General features: G+C 42.6%; 1 protein-coding gene across 1 annotated transcript in view; it reads left to right on the forward strand.

The window, feature by feature from the left end:
• Positions 1–16183: 16183 nt before the first annotated feature.
• The window catches only part of LOC132589567 (cation channel sperm-associated auxiliary subunit beta-like), a 34509-nt gene continuing 29574 nt past the window's right edge, over positions 16184–21118 (forward strand). Inside the window, exons 1-2 of the mRNA XM_060262332.1 lie at positions 16184–16323; positions 17913–18109. Of these exons, the coding sequence (XP_060118315.1) occupies positions 16184–16323; positions 17913–18109 (337 nt within the window). The remainder of the gene's footprint in view (positions 16324–17912; positions 18110–21118) is intronic.

Consider the following 21118-nt stretch of genomic DNA (forward strand, 5'->3'; position numbering starts at 1 on the left):
TGTTTTAATACTAGTTGCAGGTGTGTGGCTCACTTCCTTACCGGAGCTCACTATTGTACATATCTCCATTTCTCACTCTGCACACACACACACCGATAATGAGTGCCTGGATGTCATCCACTAGTGCGGCCATTCTGTTGGCGAGGAAGTTTTCCTTGGTGCAGCACCACTGACCGGCACACCCGAGCTATGTGTCCAGCCATCCCGCATATATGGCAGGTTGTGCTTTTGAACTTGCACGTGCGCTGCTCGTGTGTCTCCTCACAGCTGGTGCAAGTCTTGTGGGGGGGTCGATTCCGTCGCTCATGGCCTTGGCTTTTGTGGGCCTGCCTGTTGCAGCTTGAGGACATCGTTGTCCGATTCCACAGCCGGTCACAGCTGGTGAGTGCTGGTTCTTCTCCTTTTGCGCATCCTTGACTGCAATGGCTATTTGTAGGGCCTTCTCCAAGGTCGGCTTTGATTCCGTCGCGATTTTCCGTGCCTTCACATCCTTGAGGTCGTGAGTGAACTTCACGAGCAGGGCCTCTTCCAGTTGTGTACCGTACTCTGCTTTCCTGCCCAGGTCTCGCAGGTGGGCTAGGAAGGTCGCAACGGTCTCATTCGGCTCCTGGAAGCTGTCGAGAAACTAGCTTCCGGGTGAGGAGAGTAGGCTTTGGGATGAAATGGCCGGTCAGCACCTCAATGATCTTGTCGAAGGAAGACGCCTCAAGCGTCTCCGGCGCGACCAGGCCCTCTGCTAGCTGTAGTGTGGCGATACCGCAGTTCCTCAGCAGGATGGCCTTCTTGATTTCGGGTTCATCATCCTTGATTCGCTGCGCCATGGGGTGGTACTTGAGTCTTTTGACCCAGGCTTCTCAAGCCTCAGGCTGTGCCGTGTCAAACTCCGGAATGGAGTTTTGTGATCCGGACGCGGCGGCCATTATCGGGCTGGGCGGCGGTGCCTCTTGTGTGGCAGCGCTGGAGCTCGATGCACTTGGTGGTGCTGGGGTGCCCTGGACCTCGCTCATCCTGATCTCATTCTCGTTGCCATTATAATATAGTGGGTTCTATGCATGGCAGTCTCAGAGTAAGTGATGACAAGCTCTTTAATAGGCATGATATAGGATAGGGCTACATTCCAAGACTGGGGATGGGGCCTACCGGCCCAACTTATATACATCTCTGGATTCCTGCGCTAGCACATCATTGGGTAATTCAAACTGGTGGGGGCTTGTGATTAGTCTAGGGCTGCATGGATTTGAATCCTGCAGCCCTTTGTTCCCAAGTCCCCAAGCTCAGTCCACATGGCTCTAATGAGCCAGGCAGGAACATCCAAAGTCTTCCCTTGAGTCCACATACATAACACACCCCCTTCCTCTCAAAAATGGAAGGAGGGTGCATTGGTTTGGGGGGGAGCTAATTGGGTAGGTATTGTTCACCCCCTTGGGCTATGCACATTATAGCTTATAACTCTGGATGGGCGGGCAAACAGCAAATGTCTGTTTCAGCCCTCATAGTTCTGAAACAACTTCGTGCATCATATGGGTTTCCATTAATGTGACTGCACAGAGGGCCATTCAAAGAACACCAGTTACTGGTGAGCAACCTGTTCTGTCCTTACACAGACCCTAATATATTGATGTGGCTTTTAGAATTGCTTCTTGCTAATTTTGCTATAGTTTTTAAATCTATGAACACAAGGAAATGAGACATTTCTTTTTCTTTGGACTTTGTTCCAGGAGGATGATTTGGCTTTCAATGGTGCTTTATCTCCACAGTACATCACTGAAGAGCAGATCATGTTTTTTAGTCATTTTCCAGTGGTTCCAAGTGCGAATGCCACAGAGCCAAGATTCTATAATCTGTACATAGGAAAAGCATTAGAATATCAGTAAGTACCAATCATGCTAAATGTCCTAAGAATTATTTAATATCCCATTGTTCCATGTGTCCTACAGGTATAAAGAACATTCAGGGCAAGACAAACATGACCCCAAATCATATAGACCTATCATCACAATTTCAAAATCTTTTCCACAGTACTGGCAAGAAGGCTATTGGAAACCACATTCACACAGGTCAAGCAGGGTTTATAACTGGATGAACAATAACTGATAATATCAGAAGAACACTCAACCTGATTCATTTTGGGGGGGGGGGAATGCATACTGCATCCTTCATCCTTTCCCTAGATGCTGAAAAAGCATTTGATTTAGTGTAAACCAACTATCTCAAAGAAGTACTCAAATTTATGGGTTTGGGTCCTCACTTCTTCAACTCAATAGAAGCCATTTATAAAGTCCCAAAAATTCAACTGCACATTAATAACCTCAGATGATGACCTAACTTTATCAAGGGGCATGCGCCACTATCTTCAATTCTCTTTGCCCTTTCACTGGAACTTTAAGCACATGTGGTCTGCTCTGACCCAGAGACTGAAGGAATGGAGGTCAATGGCAAAGTACAAAAAGTATGCCTTTTTGCAGATTATACAGTTTTTTACTTAACTAACCCTTTACAATCTCTGCATAAATTAATGCACACAATACCCCTTTTTAGTAAATACTCTGGATTTACAATAAACATGACCAAGTTGGAAATTTATCCCAGAGGTCCTCCAACAAATCCAATACACATTCCCCTTTAAGTGGGTCATCAAATCATGGTGCCATTTGGGTGTCCACATACATCTGGATCTGAAAAAACTGTTCTTAAATAACTACACCCCAATGTTCAACTCAATCAAAGTCAATACAGCAGGTTGGTCTAAGTTAAATTTCAATCTGTTGGAAAAGATTGACCTTTAAAAAAAATTGTTTTGCCCAAGTTGCTTTTTTTGTTCCTTCCCATTCCTATTCGTCCAAGGGAAATAAAAATGTGGCAAAAACACCTAAATCCTTTTCTATGGCAAAACAAAAAGCCAAGGATTTGATTTCACTTACTTTCAAAACCCACATCAAAGGGTGGCCTGGGAGCTCCAATACTAGATAAGTACTACATTGCAGCACAGCTCCGAAACATTCTTTTATACACCATGCCTGAATGTAATAAACTGTGGGTACTATGGATACTAATAGAATCAGTGAGCATACTTCCCATCTTCTTATATGAATTCCTGTGGAACACTAAACTTGATAGGAAAAAAATTTATTTATTTGAACAACCCTTTTTTACATCTTACTTTAGAATTATGGGACAAACAAAGAGCATCCTTAGTGCAACCTTCAACCCCAGTAATGGCCTTTTTAGGCCAAACATGATTTCCTCCAGGATACCCAAGCTTAGATTTTAAGATCTGGAGAAAACAGAAAATTTCAGACTCACTGATGTCAGTGTAAATGATCACCTGTGCGCTCATGCACAAATAGAAGCAAAATTCAAAACCTGTATCCCCTGGTTTGAATATCATCAACTTAATAATGCACTATGTAAGGTGATTTCAGTAATACCAATAGATGGTCAGCTTAATAACTTTGAAAACCTTATAAAAATGAAAATTCAAGTATGAAAGGAACTGCTTCCAAAATATATTTATTATTAAACCAGAAAAGTTGGACTCAGACTATATCACAACAAAACTCATGGCACAAAGATTGTGCTTTACAATTATCAGAACAAAGGTTCAAAATATGGATGCCACCGTTATTTAAATCTAAATCAACAGCTTTTAAATTGCAACACTATAAATTGTTTTCGAGGTGGTACTTGACACCATCATCTCTAAATCGTGCTAAGATGCTTCCTAACTGTTGGAAAGGCTGTGAAGAAACAGAACATATCTATACTGCTGGTGGTCTTGCCAAAAAATCTAATCTTTCTGGACTGCTGTAATAGACAAAATAGATAAAATCAGGGCACTTTTTTGAGCAGGAATGCTCAGGAGCACAGTTCCGGCTGGCTTGGTGTCAGGGGGTGTGGCCTAATATGCAACTGAGCTCCTGCTGGGCTTTTTCTACAAAAAGCCCTGTGTAAAACAATGGTGCTGTCAAGAGGTGTGGCCTAATATGCAAATGAGTTCCTGCTGGGCGTTTTCTACCCAAAACCCCCCTGAATGACTTAATACCTCGCACTCCAGAATCCATTCTCCTAAACTACTGAAAACTAATTTCTCTTATCTCAAAAAAGAATTAATTTCCCTTTTGCTTCTAGCAGGGAAACTAGTACTAGCCAGGTTCTGGAAACTAGCCAAAATTCCATCTTTAACCCTCTGGTTTCAAAAGGTTTGGGACCAGGCCTGGTGCTAGGGGTTCCTGTTCCCCAGGCCTAACCCCACTCCTCCACCCCCACCAGTGGTATATTCACGTGCACCTCAATGACATCACCAATGACATTACTGTCACAACCCTTGACTTCGCTTAGGCCTCCTGAGCCTCGGGAGGCCTTGGTGAAGTCTGGAAGGCAGCAAGCACAGGGTGTGAGGAGAGGAGGCGCCTAATGCACACCTAGGCCAGGTGGTGACCTAGGCAGCCACCTACTTGGCCTACTCCCATGCGCCAGCCCTGTATGGGACATTGCTAGAGTTGCCAAGTCCAATTCAAGAAATATCTGGGGACTTTGGGGGTGGAGCCAGGAGACATTAGGGGTGGAGCCAAGATCAAGGCTGTGGCAAGCATAATTGAACACCAATAACAAACTAAGAGGAACGGATCCTCCATGACAATGCACAGACCAGCTTATGCAGGACCCTCAAACAATCAATTACCACCATGCTTGACATTGGGAGGTATGCCAAGTATGCCAAAGCGATCGCCATCACCTTCCGCTGCCTGAATACGGCCAGCTGTTTCTTGGGAGGGAGCCCCCTTCACTGCGCGAGGAGTCGCCAGGCCCACAGGCTCGAAGGTGCGGCCCCGCGCAAGGCGCCTCTTCCAAGCCCCTGCCGCCTCCCGGCCCAGCTGCCACCTGCTGCTCCTCCCCACCCCCCCAGGGCCCGGCGGAGCATCCCAGCAGTAGGCCCGGGCGGGCACCCCAGCGGCAGCAGGCCGCGCAAGGCCCTCCTCCTCCAGGCCGCCGGGCACCTTTGCGCGCCTGGTCGGGAATGCAGCAGCAGCAGCGACTGCATCGTCCCGTCACGCCCGCGGCCCTGCTCGGCCTCTCCCTGCCTGCCTGCAAGCGGTGAGTAGCGGGGCGGCACAGACAGAGCGGGTGACAAGGAGGGTGGAGGCAGGCCAGGAGCGTGGCGAGCCGAGAGTCTGGGTCCTAGAAGGACCCAGATTCGCGGCTCGCCACGCTCCTGGCCTGCCTGCAGCCTCCCCTTCTCTGATTTTAACATCAGAGGCGGAGCGGGCAACGCCGCTGCGCTGCCGCCTCTTCTCCGTAGCTGCTCCTCCGAGATGGGCTCAGGCTGAGCCCATCTCGGAGGAGCAGCTACGGAGAAGAGGCGGCAGCGCAGCGGCATCGCCCGCTCCGAGAAGGGGGGGCTTGCCACGCTCCTTGGCGCCGTTTCCCCCCCTCCCCCCGCTTCCATTTTTGGGGGGAGCGAGGGAAGAGGCTGGAAAACCTGGGGTCCCCCACCAGGGCGGGAGGGTTGGGACCCCTAGACATTGCAATCCAAGACAAAATAGCCTCTCAAATCTTACTTTTTGATAAACCTAATGCAGGTGAAAACTTCATAGAAAAATGGTTTACTTTTTTTGATTTTGTCAATAATAACTACTTAAAGAAGTGCAAAATGCCTAACAAATGCCTCAATTTTGTTTTGTACTGATATCTCTAAGCAAAAGTGGGTCTTTATACTATACAGCACTATTTATTAATTTAAGTTTAGTTATTTTTTAATATTTTGTTTGTACTTCCATTATGTTGTTTTGTAATAAAAAAAATTAAGTTTAAAAAAAGTTATAAAGGACATTTGTTTCAAAGTAGAAATGTGTATATTCCAGAATTTTAAAATTGTGCGTCCCTTGGCTTTACACTCTGTTATAAAGTACAGTAAAACAAATAAAAACGATAATTAAAATGAACATCAACAGCATTCTCCCTCTCACACCCACAAAATACCTAGTATGTAGGCCTGGGATATATCTGCATGTAGGTAAATCACTATATATTTGTCACCTGAGAGACCCAACAATAGGAAACAAATACTTTTCCTGATCATGAAGGTTAAATAGGTTGGTCTAAGTCGGTATAAACTTCTTTATTATATAAAGGTGTTGGTTCTGTTTTTTTCATTGTTTACTGGGAGCCATATTGCCTTTATGTCTGCTTCCTGAATTACTCCATATTACATTTTTAGCATACACCAGGGGTCTCCAACATGATACCCGTTGGTGCCATGGCACCTGCTGACACCTCTCCTAACACCCACCAAGTGTTTTTAAAAACTGGGGGGGAGGGGGCTGGGCATCGGGTTGTGGAATGGCAGATGCCTAAAGCTTCGGCTCCCAGCCCAATTCCTCCCTGCCTACCTAAAACAGTGACGAATCTCAAAAAGAATGTCCTAAAAATGCAAAGAAAAGACGGGGGAATCAAAACGCCACAGAACTCACCTAATAGACTTGATCCAAGGCAGCAGACAGTACAAGTAAGTCCTGTGGTAGGAGAGCCTAGCGGTGGCGTAAAATCCATGGCGCAAAAAAAAAAAAAATGGCAGCCAAAAATGCTGGGAAAAAGAAAGACTCATAGGACGAAGTCACTCCTAAGCTGCTCCAGAAAATACTGGAAGGCTTTCTACAGAGCATGGAGAGCTCTATCTTGCAGAAATTTGATTCCACCCTCAATGATAAATGCAACCGATAACAGACCAACTGAAAGACTTATCTATGAAAGCAAAAAAGACAGAGGCACAAGCTGAGAAAGCATTGACACTGGGAATGACTGTACAGACAGAAAACCAGTAGCTCCAAAAAAGAAACACATGATTTAAGAGAGAGTGTGATTATACTTGAAACACAAGCCCACTCTCACCAGTTGAATTTCAGAGATTTCCAAGAAAACCCAGAAGAAGAAGCAATTTTACTGTAGGATATGACTGTATGGCTGGCACAAATTCTTCAAATGGAAGAAGACACATATCCTATTTTGCTGCAGGTGCATCATATTGGTGCTCTTATACCACAGAGAAAGCTTCCCAAGGACATTTTGGTTGCTTTTGCAGATGTCAGACAAAGAATAGCAATCCTCTAAAAAGCAAGAGAGATGGGCTATCTATTATTTCAAAATATAAGAATACTGGTCTTCCTGAATCTACCTTGTAACAGCCTGCCCCACGTCTGTGACTGAGGTTGCGGACAGACAGTTAAAATGGTGGCCCAAACAATTACAAAAGCCAGGCCCTAAACAAGAGCCTGGGGTAGTACTGCCACCAGACTGAGTACTCCCGAGTCCTGAGGCCCCCAGTCAAGCCTTAGACTCACTGGGACTATACTAGGGAAGTCCAAGCCACTTCCAAGTAGCAAGGAGTTCCCTAGACAAAACAATATCTTTTTGGTACTCAGGCAATTTCCGAGGCCAATGGGTAAGATTTTGGCAAAAGGTGTTGTAACCCTCCAAACAAAAGGCAAAAGTCTCCTTTTTATTTTAAAACAAAAAATAATTAATTAAAGAATAAGCAAAATAATTAACATTAGGAGCTGTGAGCCAGAAAATAAAAACGTTGTGAAATATACTTATCTATAACAATTCAGCAGATTCCACATTACTCAGTCCAAGAAACAAAAGTCCAATAGAGATCCAAAAGTAAAGCCTTCAACAGGATACTGGTCCCAAAGATAGTTATCTGGTCCAAATGGCAAAAGGATAGTGGTTCCACACCAACACACCCGGCATGGTTCCCAACGCCCAGCAGCAAGACAAAGAAAGTTGAAATTTTTTTCCCTATAGGACCTCATGGGGTACTTCTAACAATCCAATGAAAAATCAATTAGGCCTTCTCTTTCCCTCTTGGACAGCCAATTAAAAGTCAGGTATAATACGTCAATTAGATCTAGATGATGTAGATCTAGATGATGACGATGTAGATCTAGATGATGACGATGGTGTCTACATCCGCTATCGCACTGATGGCACCCTGTTTAACCTGAGGCGACTAAAGGCTCACTCCAAGACAATGGAAAAACTTATCCGAGAGCTACTGTTTGCTGATGATGCTGCACTCGTCTCCCACTCGGTATCAGCTCTGCAGCATATGACGTCCTGCTTTGCAGAGGCTGCCAAGCTATTCGGCCTAGAAGTTAGTCTGAAGAAGACAGAAGTTCTCCACCAGCCTGCACCCCAGGAAGATTATCACCCTCCCTGCATCACTGTGGGTGAATCAGTTCTGAAGACAGTCCAGCAGTTCAGCTACCTGGGGTGCATCATCTCCTCAGATGCCAAGATCGACAAGGAGATTGACAACAGGCTGGCAAAGGCAAACCGTGCATTTGGCCGACTGCACAAAAGAGTGTGGAGCAACAAGCATCTGAAAAAAGGCACAAAGATCAATGTTTACAAAGCGGTTGTGATGACAACCCTCATCTACGGCTCCGAATCGTGGGTTTTATACCGTCATCACCTGCGACTCCTTGAGCGCTTTCATAAGCGCTGCCTTCGCACCATCCTCAACATCCACTGGAGTGACTTTGTGACCAACACTGAAGTCCTCAAGAGGGCGGAGGTTACAAGCATCGAGGCACTGCTGTTGAAGACGCAGCTGCGCTGGGCAGGGCATATTTCTAGGATGGAAAACCACCGCCTTCCCAAGATTGCTCTGTATGGTGAACTTTCCACCGGCCACCTTGGCTAAAAGGGAGTCCCGGGGGGGGGGGGCTCCTTTGAGGGGTCTCCAGAGACAAGTTGCATATTCATCATCTGCAGAAGTTTCCAGAGTCATTTATTTGACATAAGCTCGACAGGATCCTAACCTTCTTTGAGACTGCTAAACATCTAAAGCTATATAAGACCAGTGTTGGATCTGGATAACTGCAGAAAAAGGTACTGATGACTATCTTCATTCCGGGACTATTTAAAGTTAAACAAAATAAAATCAGAAGGTGGGAAATAGAGATTCAGAAAGCTTGGAAGAAGAAGTGGAGAGGGGTGAAATTTGAACTTTGTAAATTTAAAGGACAGTGCTAAAAAGTGGAAAGGAATTTACTGTTTTGTCTACTTGCAGTTTTGATGAAAAAGCCCCATCGTCACAGATTTGCAGCTCTCACAGTCAACACAGGAAATACATCAAACATCACGAGATCTTTTTACCAGTGAAAATGGGATTTGGTGGGAAGAAAAGCAGAAAGTGTCGGATGGAAGAGGGAAATCATTGAAGCAGCTAGCCTACTCTAGGACTATAATATCATAGAAAAACATCGGTGGCCATTGCTAGGTCAAAATTTAGACAAAGTTTTTAAAGTGTTCGGGACATTAAAAATTGGTGAAGCTGACAGAGTTGACATTTATAAGGTAAATACTATTGGACATTATCGCTGATAATTATTTTAGAAGCCTTTTGGAAGAAATAAAACTTTAAAAATTAATATCTGAGCCCAGGAGGCTCTGAGGATGGCAAAATTAGGCTTATTGAAAAGCACAAGCATATTCTATCAAACCTGAAAGTTTAAATTTAATTTGGAGAGGTCAAAATTTTCAGTATTTTTTTAAATGTCAGAGCATAAGTTAACCCGTGCAAGGACTGCCTCGATGGAGAAAATGCAAGAGCAATTAGAAGCAATGGAAGCCAGGATGATGAAAGGGGTGAGAGACATGATAACTGCTTCTAAAAAAAAAATTAGAAAAGACATTGAAGAGCTAAGGAAAGATATAGAAGATCTCAGAAATGAGACTGTGGTAACATCAAAGAAAGTGCAAGAGCTGGAAGAGAGAGTGAAAGTACATGATTCCACCTTGCTAAAAATGCAAGAAAAGGTGGCAGTTCATGACTGCAAATTGATGGAAACCCAGATACATCTGAGAGGAGTACCTGAGGATGAAGAGACTGATTTGAAAGGATATATAATAAGAATAATTGCAAAATTTTTGGAGGAAGATCCTGAAGGAACCAGAAGCATGTATGACTATATGTATAGATTGAACTCACTATATGCCAAGAAAAATAATCTACCAAGAGATGTGGTTATAAAATATATGACAAAAGAAATAGTGGGAAAAATCTTGAATAGAAATTTTATTTATTTATTACTTTGCATTTATATCCCGCCCTCTCCGCAAGACATTGATAGTGGGAGGCAGCAGAGTAAGAATCATGAAAGAATTGCCAAGACAAGTGATAAATGACAGGAAAGCATACAAATAATTGACAGAAAAACTACATGACAATAAAATGAGGTATAGATGGATAATACCTGAAGGTCTGAGCTTTGAGCTGCAAGGAAAAAGGATTACAATTACAAGCACACAGCAACTGCGTAAATTTTATGAAGAACATAAAGAATTTGCACCATGATGGATTACAAATTATTATCTTGGAATGTAATGGACTAAATTCACCACAAAAAAGAAAGGCATCGTTTCATTGGATTAAAAAGCAAAATTGTAATATAGTTTGTTTACAAGTGCATATCAAACAAAAGGATTACAATTTTTTTATGGAATAAACAACTGGGACTAGAATTTTATTCATTGGCTGAACAGAAGAAAAGGGGAGTGATTATCTATATTAAACAAGAATTGGAGCCGAAATTAGTGTTTAAAGATAAAGATGGAAGATTTGTAGCAGTAGAAATAATATTAAATGCAAAAAACCCGTTGTTATTGGGATTGCATGCACCAAATGGTGCAAAGGATGCTTTTTTAAAAGACATTATATAACAATTTGATGAACTGACTTATGACCAAGTTTTGATAATGGGGGACTTTAATGGAACAATTAAAAACACACTGGATAGGTCGGGGGGGGGGGGATAATAAGGAAGGAAAATTGCCAAAGTCTTTTTTTGAATTGGTCAAACAAGAAAATTTGGAGGATATATGGAGGAAATTTAATCCTGAAGTGCGGTACTATACCTTTTTTTCAGCAAGACATAAAACATTTTCCAGAATTGACATGTTGTGGGGCACTAAAGACTTAGGCCTTATAACAAAGAAAATAGAGATTTTACCTAAAATTTGGGCTGACCATAACCCAATAATGTGGATTACAAAATAGTCTAAGAAGTTGAGAAGATGGAGATTGAATGAAGATTTACTACAGAATAAAGAAATATTGACACCTCTAGAAAATGAAACTAAAGCTTTCTTCCAAATACACAATAAAGAGGATATAGAATTTTAGATGGTCTGGGATGCTTATAAAGCGGTAATGAGAGGAATATTGATTACATTGAATAACAAAGATAAGAGGGCAAAAGAAAAACAGAAGTTGGACATTTGAAATGAAATAAAGAAAAAAGAAGGGGAACTGAGAAAAAGGCCAGGGAAAAAGAAAATTATAAGGGAAATTACAATATTACAAATGCAAATAAGACATTTGTTAAATAAAGAACTGGAATGGAATCTGAAAAGATTGCAGCAGAAATCTTTTGAGGGAGCAGACAAACCCGGAAAATATTTGGCCTGGCAACTGAAGAAAACGAGAGAAAGTAAAATTATTAATATAATTGTGGTGGATGGAAAAGAGGTGGTAGATCAAGAAGGAATAAAAAGAGAATTCTTTAAGCATTATGCCAAGTTATTTAAAGGTGTTAAAATAAGTAAAGAAAGATGGATGAGTACTTACAAAAGATAAAAATAGCACCCTTAGCAGAAAATATGAGAAAAGTTTTGAACGACCCAATTGAAAAAATAGAAATTGAAGCAGCAATTAATGCAATGAAAAATGGGAAAGCACCTGGGCCAGATGGATATACAGCTAAATTTTTTAAAACCCTCAAAGAGGAGTTAATCCCGAAATTTCAGAAATTGATGACTATGATAAGAACAAAAGGGAAAATACCAAATACGTGGAAGGAAGCTGTTATTTTGTTGATTCCAAAGGAAGACAGAGATGTTACGAATGTAAACAATTATAGACCAATTTCATTATTAAGTAATGACTATAAAATATATACAAGAATCTTGATAGAACGGTTTAAACAATATTTGATAAACTTTATAAAGAAAGATCAAGCGGGGTTTCTTCCCAAAAGGCAAATAAGAGACAATATCAGAATTGTTGTAAATATTGTAGAATATTATGAAATACATCCAGAAAAGGAAGTAGCATTATTCTTTGTGGATGCAGAGAAAGCATTTGACAATTTAAATTGAGATTTTATGTTTGCAGTAATGGAGAAAATGGAGCTCGGAGAAAGCTTTATAAGAATGATAAAAGCAATATATATTGAACAACGTGCAAGGCTGTGTATAAATGCTGATCTTACAGAAGGCATGATAATTAGTAAAGGTACAAGACAAGGTTGTCCACTTTCCCACTGTTGTTCATAATGACTCTTGTAATATTACTGATGCAAATTCAAGAAGATAAAGAAATAGAAGGATTAAAAGTAAAAGGATTTACTTATAAATACAGAGCATTTGCAGATGATATAATGTTTATATATGAAAACCCCATACAAGTCACACCTTTGTTGTTAGCCAAAATACAAAAATATGGGGAGTTGGCGGGACCTTGTATTAATAAAGAAAAATCAAAACTTCTATGTAAAAATATGCAAATAAATAAGCAACAAGAATTGCAGAGACTAACGGGCTTTGAAGTTACCTCCGAGGTAAAATATTTGGGTGTGGAGATAACAATGAAGAATATTGATTTGTTCAAAAATAATTATGAGAAGCTATGGCGTAAAATGGATGAAGATATGTTAAAGTGGAATAAACTTAATTTGTCACTGTTGGGTAGAATAGCCGCAATTAAAATGAATATTCTACCAAGAATAATGTATTTGTTTCAAACTATTCCGATTGTGGAAAGACACTAAACAATTTAATAGATGGCAAAGAAAAATTTCAGAGTTTGTGTGGGTGGGGAATTAACCAAGAATTAAAATGAAAATTTTAACAGATGCAAAAGAGAGAGGTGGATTTCAGTTACCGGACTTAAAATTATATCATGAAGCAGTTTGCTTAGTATGGATAAAAGAATGAATAATGTTGTTAAACAAAAAACTCTTAGCGTTGGAAGGTCATGGAAATAAATTTGGCTGGCACGCTGATATGTATTATGGGGAAAAAAAGATAGACGACTTTTTCTCTCACCATTATATAAGAAACAGCTTGCTAAATACATGGATAAAATATAAGAAAAATGGATATCAGAGAAAACCGTTATGGATAGTGCCAGCCGAAGTGATAAAAATAACAGCTGAGACGGGTAAAGAAAAGTGGTTGTCATATAATCAACTATTAAAAATACAAAGTGGCAAAATAGAACTGAAAACTGCTGAAGAGCTGAATAATAAATATGATTGGTTTCAAATGCAACAAATAAAGAGCTTGGTGGAGAATGACATTAAAACTGAAGGAATAAGAAAAGAGCAAACAGAAATGGAAAAAGTTCTGCTTGGAGACAACGAAAAATTAATTTCAAAATTATATAAATTACTTTTAAAATGGTCTACGGAAGATGAAGTAGTGAAATCTCAAATGATTAAGTGGGCAATTAATGTAAATAAAGAAATACAGATGGAAACTTGGGAATATCTGTGGAAGAACTCTATGAAGCTTTCGACGTGTCATAGTATTAAAGAGAACTGTTTTAAAATGATGTATAGTTTATATATGACTCCTAAGAAATTGGCAAAGATGAATAATAAGATGCCAGACAGATGTTGGAAATGTAAAAAACATGAAGGTTCTTTCTACCATATGTGGTGGACTTGTGAAAGAGCAAAAAAGTATTGGCAGATGATTTAACAAGAAATTTCTAGGATCTTGGGATATGAATTTAAGAAAGTTGCAGAGACTTTTCTGTTGGGATTACAAATGGAAAAAATTCCAAAAGAAGATAGAACTATAATGTGGTACTTGCTTTCAGCTGCTAGGACATAATATGCGCAGTTGTGGAAGCAAGAAAAAATACCAGAGAAATGGGATTGGCTTGTAAAAGTTATGACATGGAATGAAATGGACAAATTAACAAGAATTTTAAGAGACTATGATTTAGAAGTTTTTAAGATGGAGTGGAAAAAGTTCAGAAGATATGTAGAAAAAGAGTGGAAAATAAAAGGACATTGGACAATTTTGGATAATGATTAAGTCTTAGAAAAAAGAAGAATATTAATTTTTGTTTTTATTAGTTAAGGGTACCTTTAAACATTAATACTTTAAGTAAATAACACCGGCGGGGGTCAAGTAACGGGGGGAGGGGTGGGTAGAAAGTAATATATGGGATAGATAAAAGAAGTTATTAATGATGCAAGAAATATAATTTGTTACTATATGTTACCAAATAAAATTGTTTTAACACCAATAAAAAGAAAAGAAAAGAAAGAACTGAATGAGAAAGAACCTTTGCATTATCAAAAACAATGGAACTCAGATCTCCCGAACTCTTTAACTGATTCAGACTGGGCAAACATATGGTCATCCCGCAGCTTCACATCAAAAATTGTGATAGTTAAAATGCAAGCTACAAAGTTAATAACTCGCTGGTATTTAACACCAGCCAGGCAATACCATTTTAGCTCATCCAGTTCCCCGTTATGCCCAAAACAGTGTGGACAACTTGCTACTTACCTACATGTCTGGTGGTCATGCCCAAGTACCAAACAATATTGGAAACAAATCATTAAAGAAATAAATTCTATACTGCAAGTGAAAATCCCGTTATATCACCATTTAGTTTTGTTAGACAAATGGAACTCAGGAGACATTCCTAAAAGCAAAAGAAATATGGTTTCAATACTCTTATCCATAGCAAAGTCAATGTTAGCTATGAGATGGAAGGACAAAAACTTACCTGTGTTACAATCCTGTAAGGAAAAAATCTGGGATTACTTTATTCTAACAAAATTAGCCTACGGTAACCTAAATTTATCACTGAAAACTTATGAGAATAAGGTAGTAGTACAATAGTACCCAGTGGTCTCTTATTTAACTGAAACAAATATTTTGTCAAAAAAATGCAGTATATGAAAGAAGAAGAAGATATTGGATTTATATCCCACCCTCCACTCCGAAGAGTCTCAGAGCGGCTCACAAACTCCTTTACCTTCCTCCCCCACAACAGACACCCTGTGAGGTGGGTGGGGCTGGAGAGGGCTCTCACAGCAGGTGTCCTTTCAAGGACAACCTCTGCCAGAGCTATGGCTGACCTAAGGCCATGCTAGCAGGTGCAAGTGGAGGAGTGGGGAATCAAACCCGGTTCTCCCAGATAAGAGTCCACACTCTTAACCACTACACCAAACTGGCTCTCCATAAAAGTATGATTTATTTCTAATGTTATGACTACTTAAATTTAAATCTGTAAGCGAAGTAATTACAGACAAAGGAGCAATATTTGATAAAAGAAAGATTATTTTATTTTATCTTAATTTTATTTTACTTTCAAAATAATTTTTATGAGTATATACATATATATGTTTATCTACATATTGTATGTTAGAATAACTGCAGATAATGGCATATGTATATGGTTGTTTTGTTTTCAAGTTTAATAAACAAAATAAAACAAAGAAATTGGGAGGGTCCAGATAGACTTCTGATTGGCCACTAGTGATTTGATTGGCTGTGCAGATTTTTTTTTACAATGTTGCTTGAACAGCAGCCACCACCATGACACAAGCATCTTCACTGTATGACTGAAGGTAAGCTAAAGCAGCCATTTTGTGACTGGCTTTGCCTCCTGTTATGTACTGAATGTATTGCTTCGCATGGTTTCACGTTTCCTCTGACCAACAGGAAATAGTGGGTCACCTGGATGGATTTGAACTCTGAACAGAAGCCAATGAGTGGTCTTGCCACGAAACTTGACCACTGTGATTTGGTAGGGGACTCTGGGGGGTGTTTCGTTTGCATGTTTATAAGTGGGGTCTTGACCCCACTATTTTGCTTTTTAGTATGTATCAATAAAGCATGACCTGTGTTGAATTCCACTGCATCAAACTCACTATTTAACATTGGTGATGAAGGTGGAATCCTGTTGGGTCAGCCTATCACTCAACTGCACCGCATGCACCACACATCAAGCTCCAGTGCTCTGCACTCATCTCACAACACATCGTGGCTGGGATCATGGCTGTTGCTCCGGGTCATCATCTGCCGGAGTTCAACCCCGCTTGCCTGGACCTGTGGGAAACATGGGTGGACCAGCTACATCCTCCTGCACTAGATGGAGGACGAGACCGATCAGAAGATGCTCCTACTCAGCTCATGTGGCATCGACACCCTGCAACTCAGCAGAAGGGCAATCCAAAGGGGGCCCACTTCCTCTGCTGCAGCCAAGGCCCCCAACTCCTCCGCCACAGCCGAGTGTGGCCGAATCTAACTCAGCTCCGGCAGCGACCACTCCCCCAGCCAAACCCTGGAGATCACAGAGGGAGTGTCGCTGACCGATGTACCTAGAGGACTATGTATGCTAGGACTATGGAACCTGGGGCGGGAGGGGTGTTATGTACTGAATTTATTGCTTCGCACGGCTTCACGCATTTCCTCTGACCTGCGGGAAACAGCAGGTCTTCTGGACGGATTTGAATTCTGAACAGAAGCCAATGAGCAGTCTTGGCGTGAAACTTGACCACTGTGATTTGGTAGGGGACTCTGGGGGGGGGTTCATTTGCATGTTTATAAGGGGGATCTCAGCCCCGCCATTTTGCTTTTTAGTATGTAGTATCATGGGGTCACAAAGAGTCGGACTCGACTGTGCGACTTAACAACAACAATCAATAAAGCATGACCGGTGTTGAACTCCACTGCATCGAACTTACTATTTAACAGCTCCTGTGGCAACCATTCTGATGTTGTGCCAACCACACTGTATCAGAATTCCAGTTGCCTGCAGCCTCAAGAAGGTTGGGAACCCATGTTTAAAACATAACTTCTAGGGTCTAAAATGCAAGTTTAAAATGCATGGTCTGATATGACTGATACTGTGTGCCACAGGAGATTTTCATTTGGAAATGGCTCTTTCAACATGCATCATTATATGAATCCAAGCCTGGAAAAAACTGGTGTTGGCAGTTGTGCTTTTTCTGGAGATAGGCAGGGCTTTTATTTTTTTTAAAGCAGGAATTCTTTGCATGTTAGGCCACTCACTCACCCCTGATGTAGCCAATCCTCCTGGAGCTTACAGTAGGCCCTGTACTAAGAGCCCTGTAAGCTCTTGGAAGATTGGCTACATCAGGGGTGTGTGGACTAATATGCAAAGGAGTTCCTACTACAAAAAAAGCAATGACTAAATCCATTCCAAAATAAGAGCAACAGAATCATTTATGCATAAATGTTATAGGCTTTTTTACAAAGAAGCACAGCAGTTTAAAATCCTGAGCCCTGAAAATAGGATTCTGTTTCTGTGGCAGAAGTAGCCTCCACTCTGTTTTATTTATCCTTAATGAAGGCTCTGAGGGGTTAATTTTGAGCAGAGTCCACTCCACAAGTGAAGTAAGGTATAATAGGCTCTTCTTTGGCTACCAAAGTTTCTATGGGAGCAGGCAATGTAACTGTATTCCAGGAAACAGGAAAGCATGTCCCAGAGAATTCTGTTCTTCAAGCTCTAATAAATGTCCTCCTGCAATAAAAGATGATAGACTTCCATGCTTAGGAAATGGCAATGATCAAGCACCATACTAGCTAGGTACATATAGGTGATACCCTTTCCTGATCTCACTTTCCTTGAACCATTAAAAGTCTACTTCAGAGGCCACTTGTCTGTTCACAGATCAATGAAATTTATGACTCTCTCTCTCTCTCTCTCTCTCTCTCTCTCTCTCTCTCTCTCTCTCTCTGATTTATGAGTACTAGATTGGAAAAAGCCAAAAGGGCAAGTTCTGAACATGCTGTAGTTAATTTTATTTAAAATGTAGGTTGACACTGTCATCCAGTTGTGCTTACTTTCCATTCAGGAAGGGAGGATCAGGCATAATCAACAATGTTTTCGAGGACAACAATTCTCCACAGTTTTTATCATCGGTTCTTGTTGATGTTCTGAATCGGTTCCCTGTCGAGACTAGCACTAGCAGCCCTTGTGTATTAAATACTTTAACCATTCTGAATCCTGATCCAGGCACTACAGAATTTAAGCTTCAGCTTAGTGCTTCAGGTGAGTTAAGAATGCATAGATCACACGGCAATGAGGGAATTTCAGAATTATTAAGCCAGGAGTCCCCAACATGGTCTCCATGGGCATCATGGCATCCACTACCACGTTGCCTAGTGTCTGCAAAGTATTAGGAAATGGGCAAGGCGAGGGGACTTTTGCCCAGTTGATTAACCATTGGGAATCCAGTTGACTGTGCAGATTGGCTATCCCTGGGTTCAGGGCTGGCCCTGCTGCTAGGCAAACTAGGCAATTGCCTAGGGTGCTGGCCTTTGGGAAGTGCCAAATTGGACATCCCCATGTGACTCGGTGATGTTATCAGTGCAAGGGGAGGGCATCTTGCGTAGGATGCCTGACAGTCTAGGGCTGGTCCTGCTTCGGTTAAGCAATCCTTGCCCAACCAGGCCTGCAGTCATATATATAAAAGGTGATCACTTTTATTTGTGGGGTCAGTTCAGATCAGTGGCGTAGGGAGGGGGGGCGTGGGGGGCGGGTCGCCCCAGGTCCGGGGGGTCCCCGCATTGCCAAGGGGGGTCCCGACAAGCGACAACGAAGCTCCCGAGGCGAAAAAAAATAGCACGAAAAATCCTCTCCGTGCTAGCGGGAGGCGTGAAGGAGCACGCTTGACTTAGGAGGCGGTGGCAGGAGAGAGAGGAGGGGCGCGTGCGCGTGTGAGAGAGAGAAGGGGGGATTAATTTGTGCGGTGATCTGCAGCCCTTAGCCCCGCCTACCTTTCCTCTCCTCCACGCGCACCCCTCTTCCCTCCCCCCCCCCCAGCCCGACTGTTGCACTTGGGCGGCTGCTGCGCTCGTCGAGCTGCAGTGCCAAAGGCGCCGGCGGCCCCTGTGAGCAACGAGCCCTTCAGCTGTTCGCACGCCCACTTTCCCTTGCTTCCCACCCTCGTTCCGAAATACAGCAACAACTGCTGTCGCCGAGGAGCCAGCTCCGGAGAGCCTCGTGGGGAGCTGAAGCATCGAATGGGTGCCCAGACAGGGGCATAAAGGAAAAGAAGCCATCTGAGGCAGGCAAAGCTGAGACGCCCAAGGGAGTCATTTGTGCAGGGGGGGGGGGAGGATGTCAACCCCCCGGGAGAACAAACTGGGATCCTGCCAAGTTTTTAACTTCCTTTCCTTTTCTTTTCTTTTCTTTTCTTTTCTTTTTGTTTAACTGTTGATGGCAAACATTGCACCAGAACCCACCTACTCCGATTCCACTAAAGGCGGCGGTCTTTTCACAGCCTAATGAACTGGGCTCACTCTAGATAAAACTGTCCCTTACACTTGTTGAATTGGGCTCAGCCTGAATCGTGTCATCTTCTTAGACCCAAGGGTGTGGGTAATAAATTACACCTTCTGGGGACAGTCACAGCACTGCAAATAGCTCAGAGTCCACATACGTTCACTTGAGTGTGCAACCCAGTTCACTACTTGTATTAGCTGTTATGCATAACCTGTAACCAAATAAGCAAAGTCACTCGCCCTCCTCCCCTTGTTTGCTCTCAGCGGGAATGCACCCTAGTGCTCAAGTATGAGGAGTGTTAGAGTCAGTTTCACACATGGCACTTAAATCAGCCTTTTTTAAAAATAATCTCTGGACACAAACGATGCATGTCATTTGGCATTTTCATACATTGCCTTTTCAGCTCCAAAAAAGGGTCCAGGCAAATAGGTGTGAAAAACCTCAGCTTGAGACCCTGGAGAGCCGCTGCCAGTCTGAGAAGACAATACTGACTTTGATGGACCCAGGGTCTGATTCAGTATAAGGCAGCTTCATATGTTCATATTAGGGGAGGGACGGTGGCTCAGTGGGAGAGCATCTGCTTGGGAAGCAGAAGGTCCCAGGTTCAATCCCCGGCATCTCCAACTAAAAAGGGTCCAGGCAAAAAGGTGTGAAAAACCTCAGCTTGAGACTCTGAAGAGCCGCTGCCAGTCTGAGTAGACAATACTGACTTTGATGGACCCAGGGTCTGATTCAGTATAAGGCAGCTTCATATGTTCATATTAGGGGAGGGACGGTGGCTTAGTGGTAGAGCATCTGACTTTGATGGACCCAGGGTCTGATTCAGTATAAGGCAGCTTCATATGTTCATATGTTCAAAGGAAAAGTATCACTCTAAGTCTGTAGGGCAAAACCCTTGCATTGTCTCCTATGCTTGTTCTATTTTTCTTCTACATTTTCTTCCTCGTCAAAAACATTCACAAGCACAACTGCCTTTCCCTGCTCCACTCCTCTTGAAACCACATCCCGAGGGAGGCAGCATCCCAAGTGACCTTGATGGTGTTCCCTATCCCCAGAGCATCCTTCACCAGCAGGTGAAGCATGTGGACCAGGCAGATGATGCGCTTGAGGCACATAGCCTTCACCATGGCCAGCATGTTGGTGCTGGTGTCCGTGACCATATAGCCATGGACGATGTTGCCACTGCCCACCCACTCCCTCAAGCTACTCTGTATCATGCCAATGATGTTTTGCTCCTTGTGGTCTGTATCCATCCCATGCACATGGAGCAGAACCAATTGTAGTCCAGTGGCAGGCTGTCCCCTCCTGGAGCCTTGGATGTGCCCTGATGGTCCTGCTGGCTTCTCCAAAGGTCTAACAAGAACTGCACCGTTCTGCCTTGCACTAGAGAGCTGAGCCCTGCCCATCACCACTGCAAGCTGGCAAAAGGCTACACCCTCCACCTCTGCAACAAGCAAGGCCTTAAATCTAGAGCAGGAGTGTCAAACATGCAGCCTGGGGGCCGAATCAGGCCCCCAAAGGGTTCTTTATCAGGCCCGGGAGCAACTGGCTCTTGTCTGCTTCCTCCTTGCCCTCTTGCTTCCTTCTGCATCTCAGCTTGCTTTGCAAGGCTTGCTCAATTGCACAGGAACTACAGATCAAAACCTCAATTATCTCCATTGGTTGAGGCTCCTCTCCCTCCTGGTCCCCTGAGGAGGGAGGGAAAGAGCCAGAGCTTCCTTTACCCAGTTCTCTGGATCCCATGGGAGAAATGCAATGAAAGCACCTTTAAGA

The sequence above is a fragment of the Heteronotia binoei genome, chromosome 21 (assembly GCF_032191835.1).
Source record: "Heteronotia binoei isolate CCM8104 ecotype False Entrance Well chromosome 21, APGP_CSIRO_Hbin_v1, whole genome shotgun sequence".
NCBI lineage: Eukaryota > Metazoa > Chordata > Lepidosauria > Squamata > Gekkonidae > Heteronotia > Heteronotia binoei.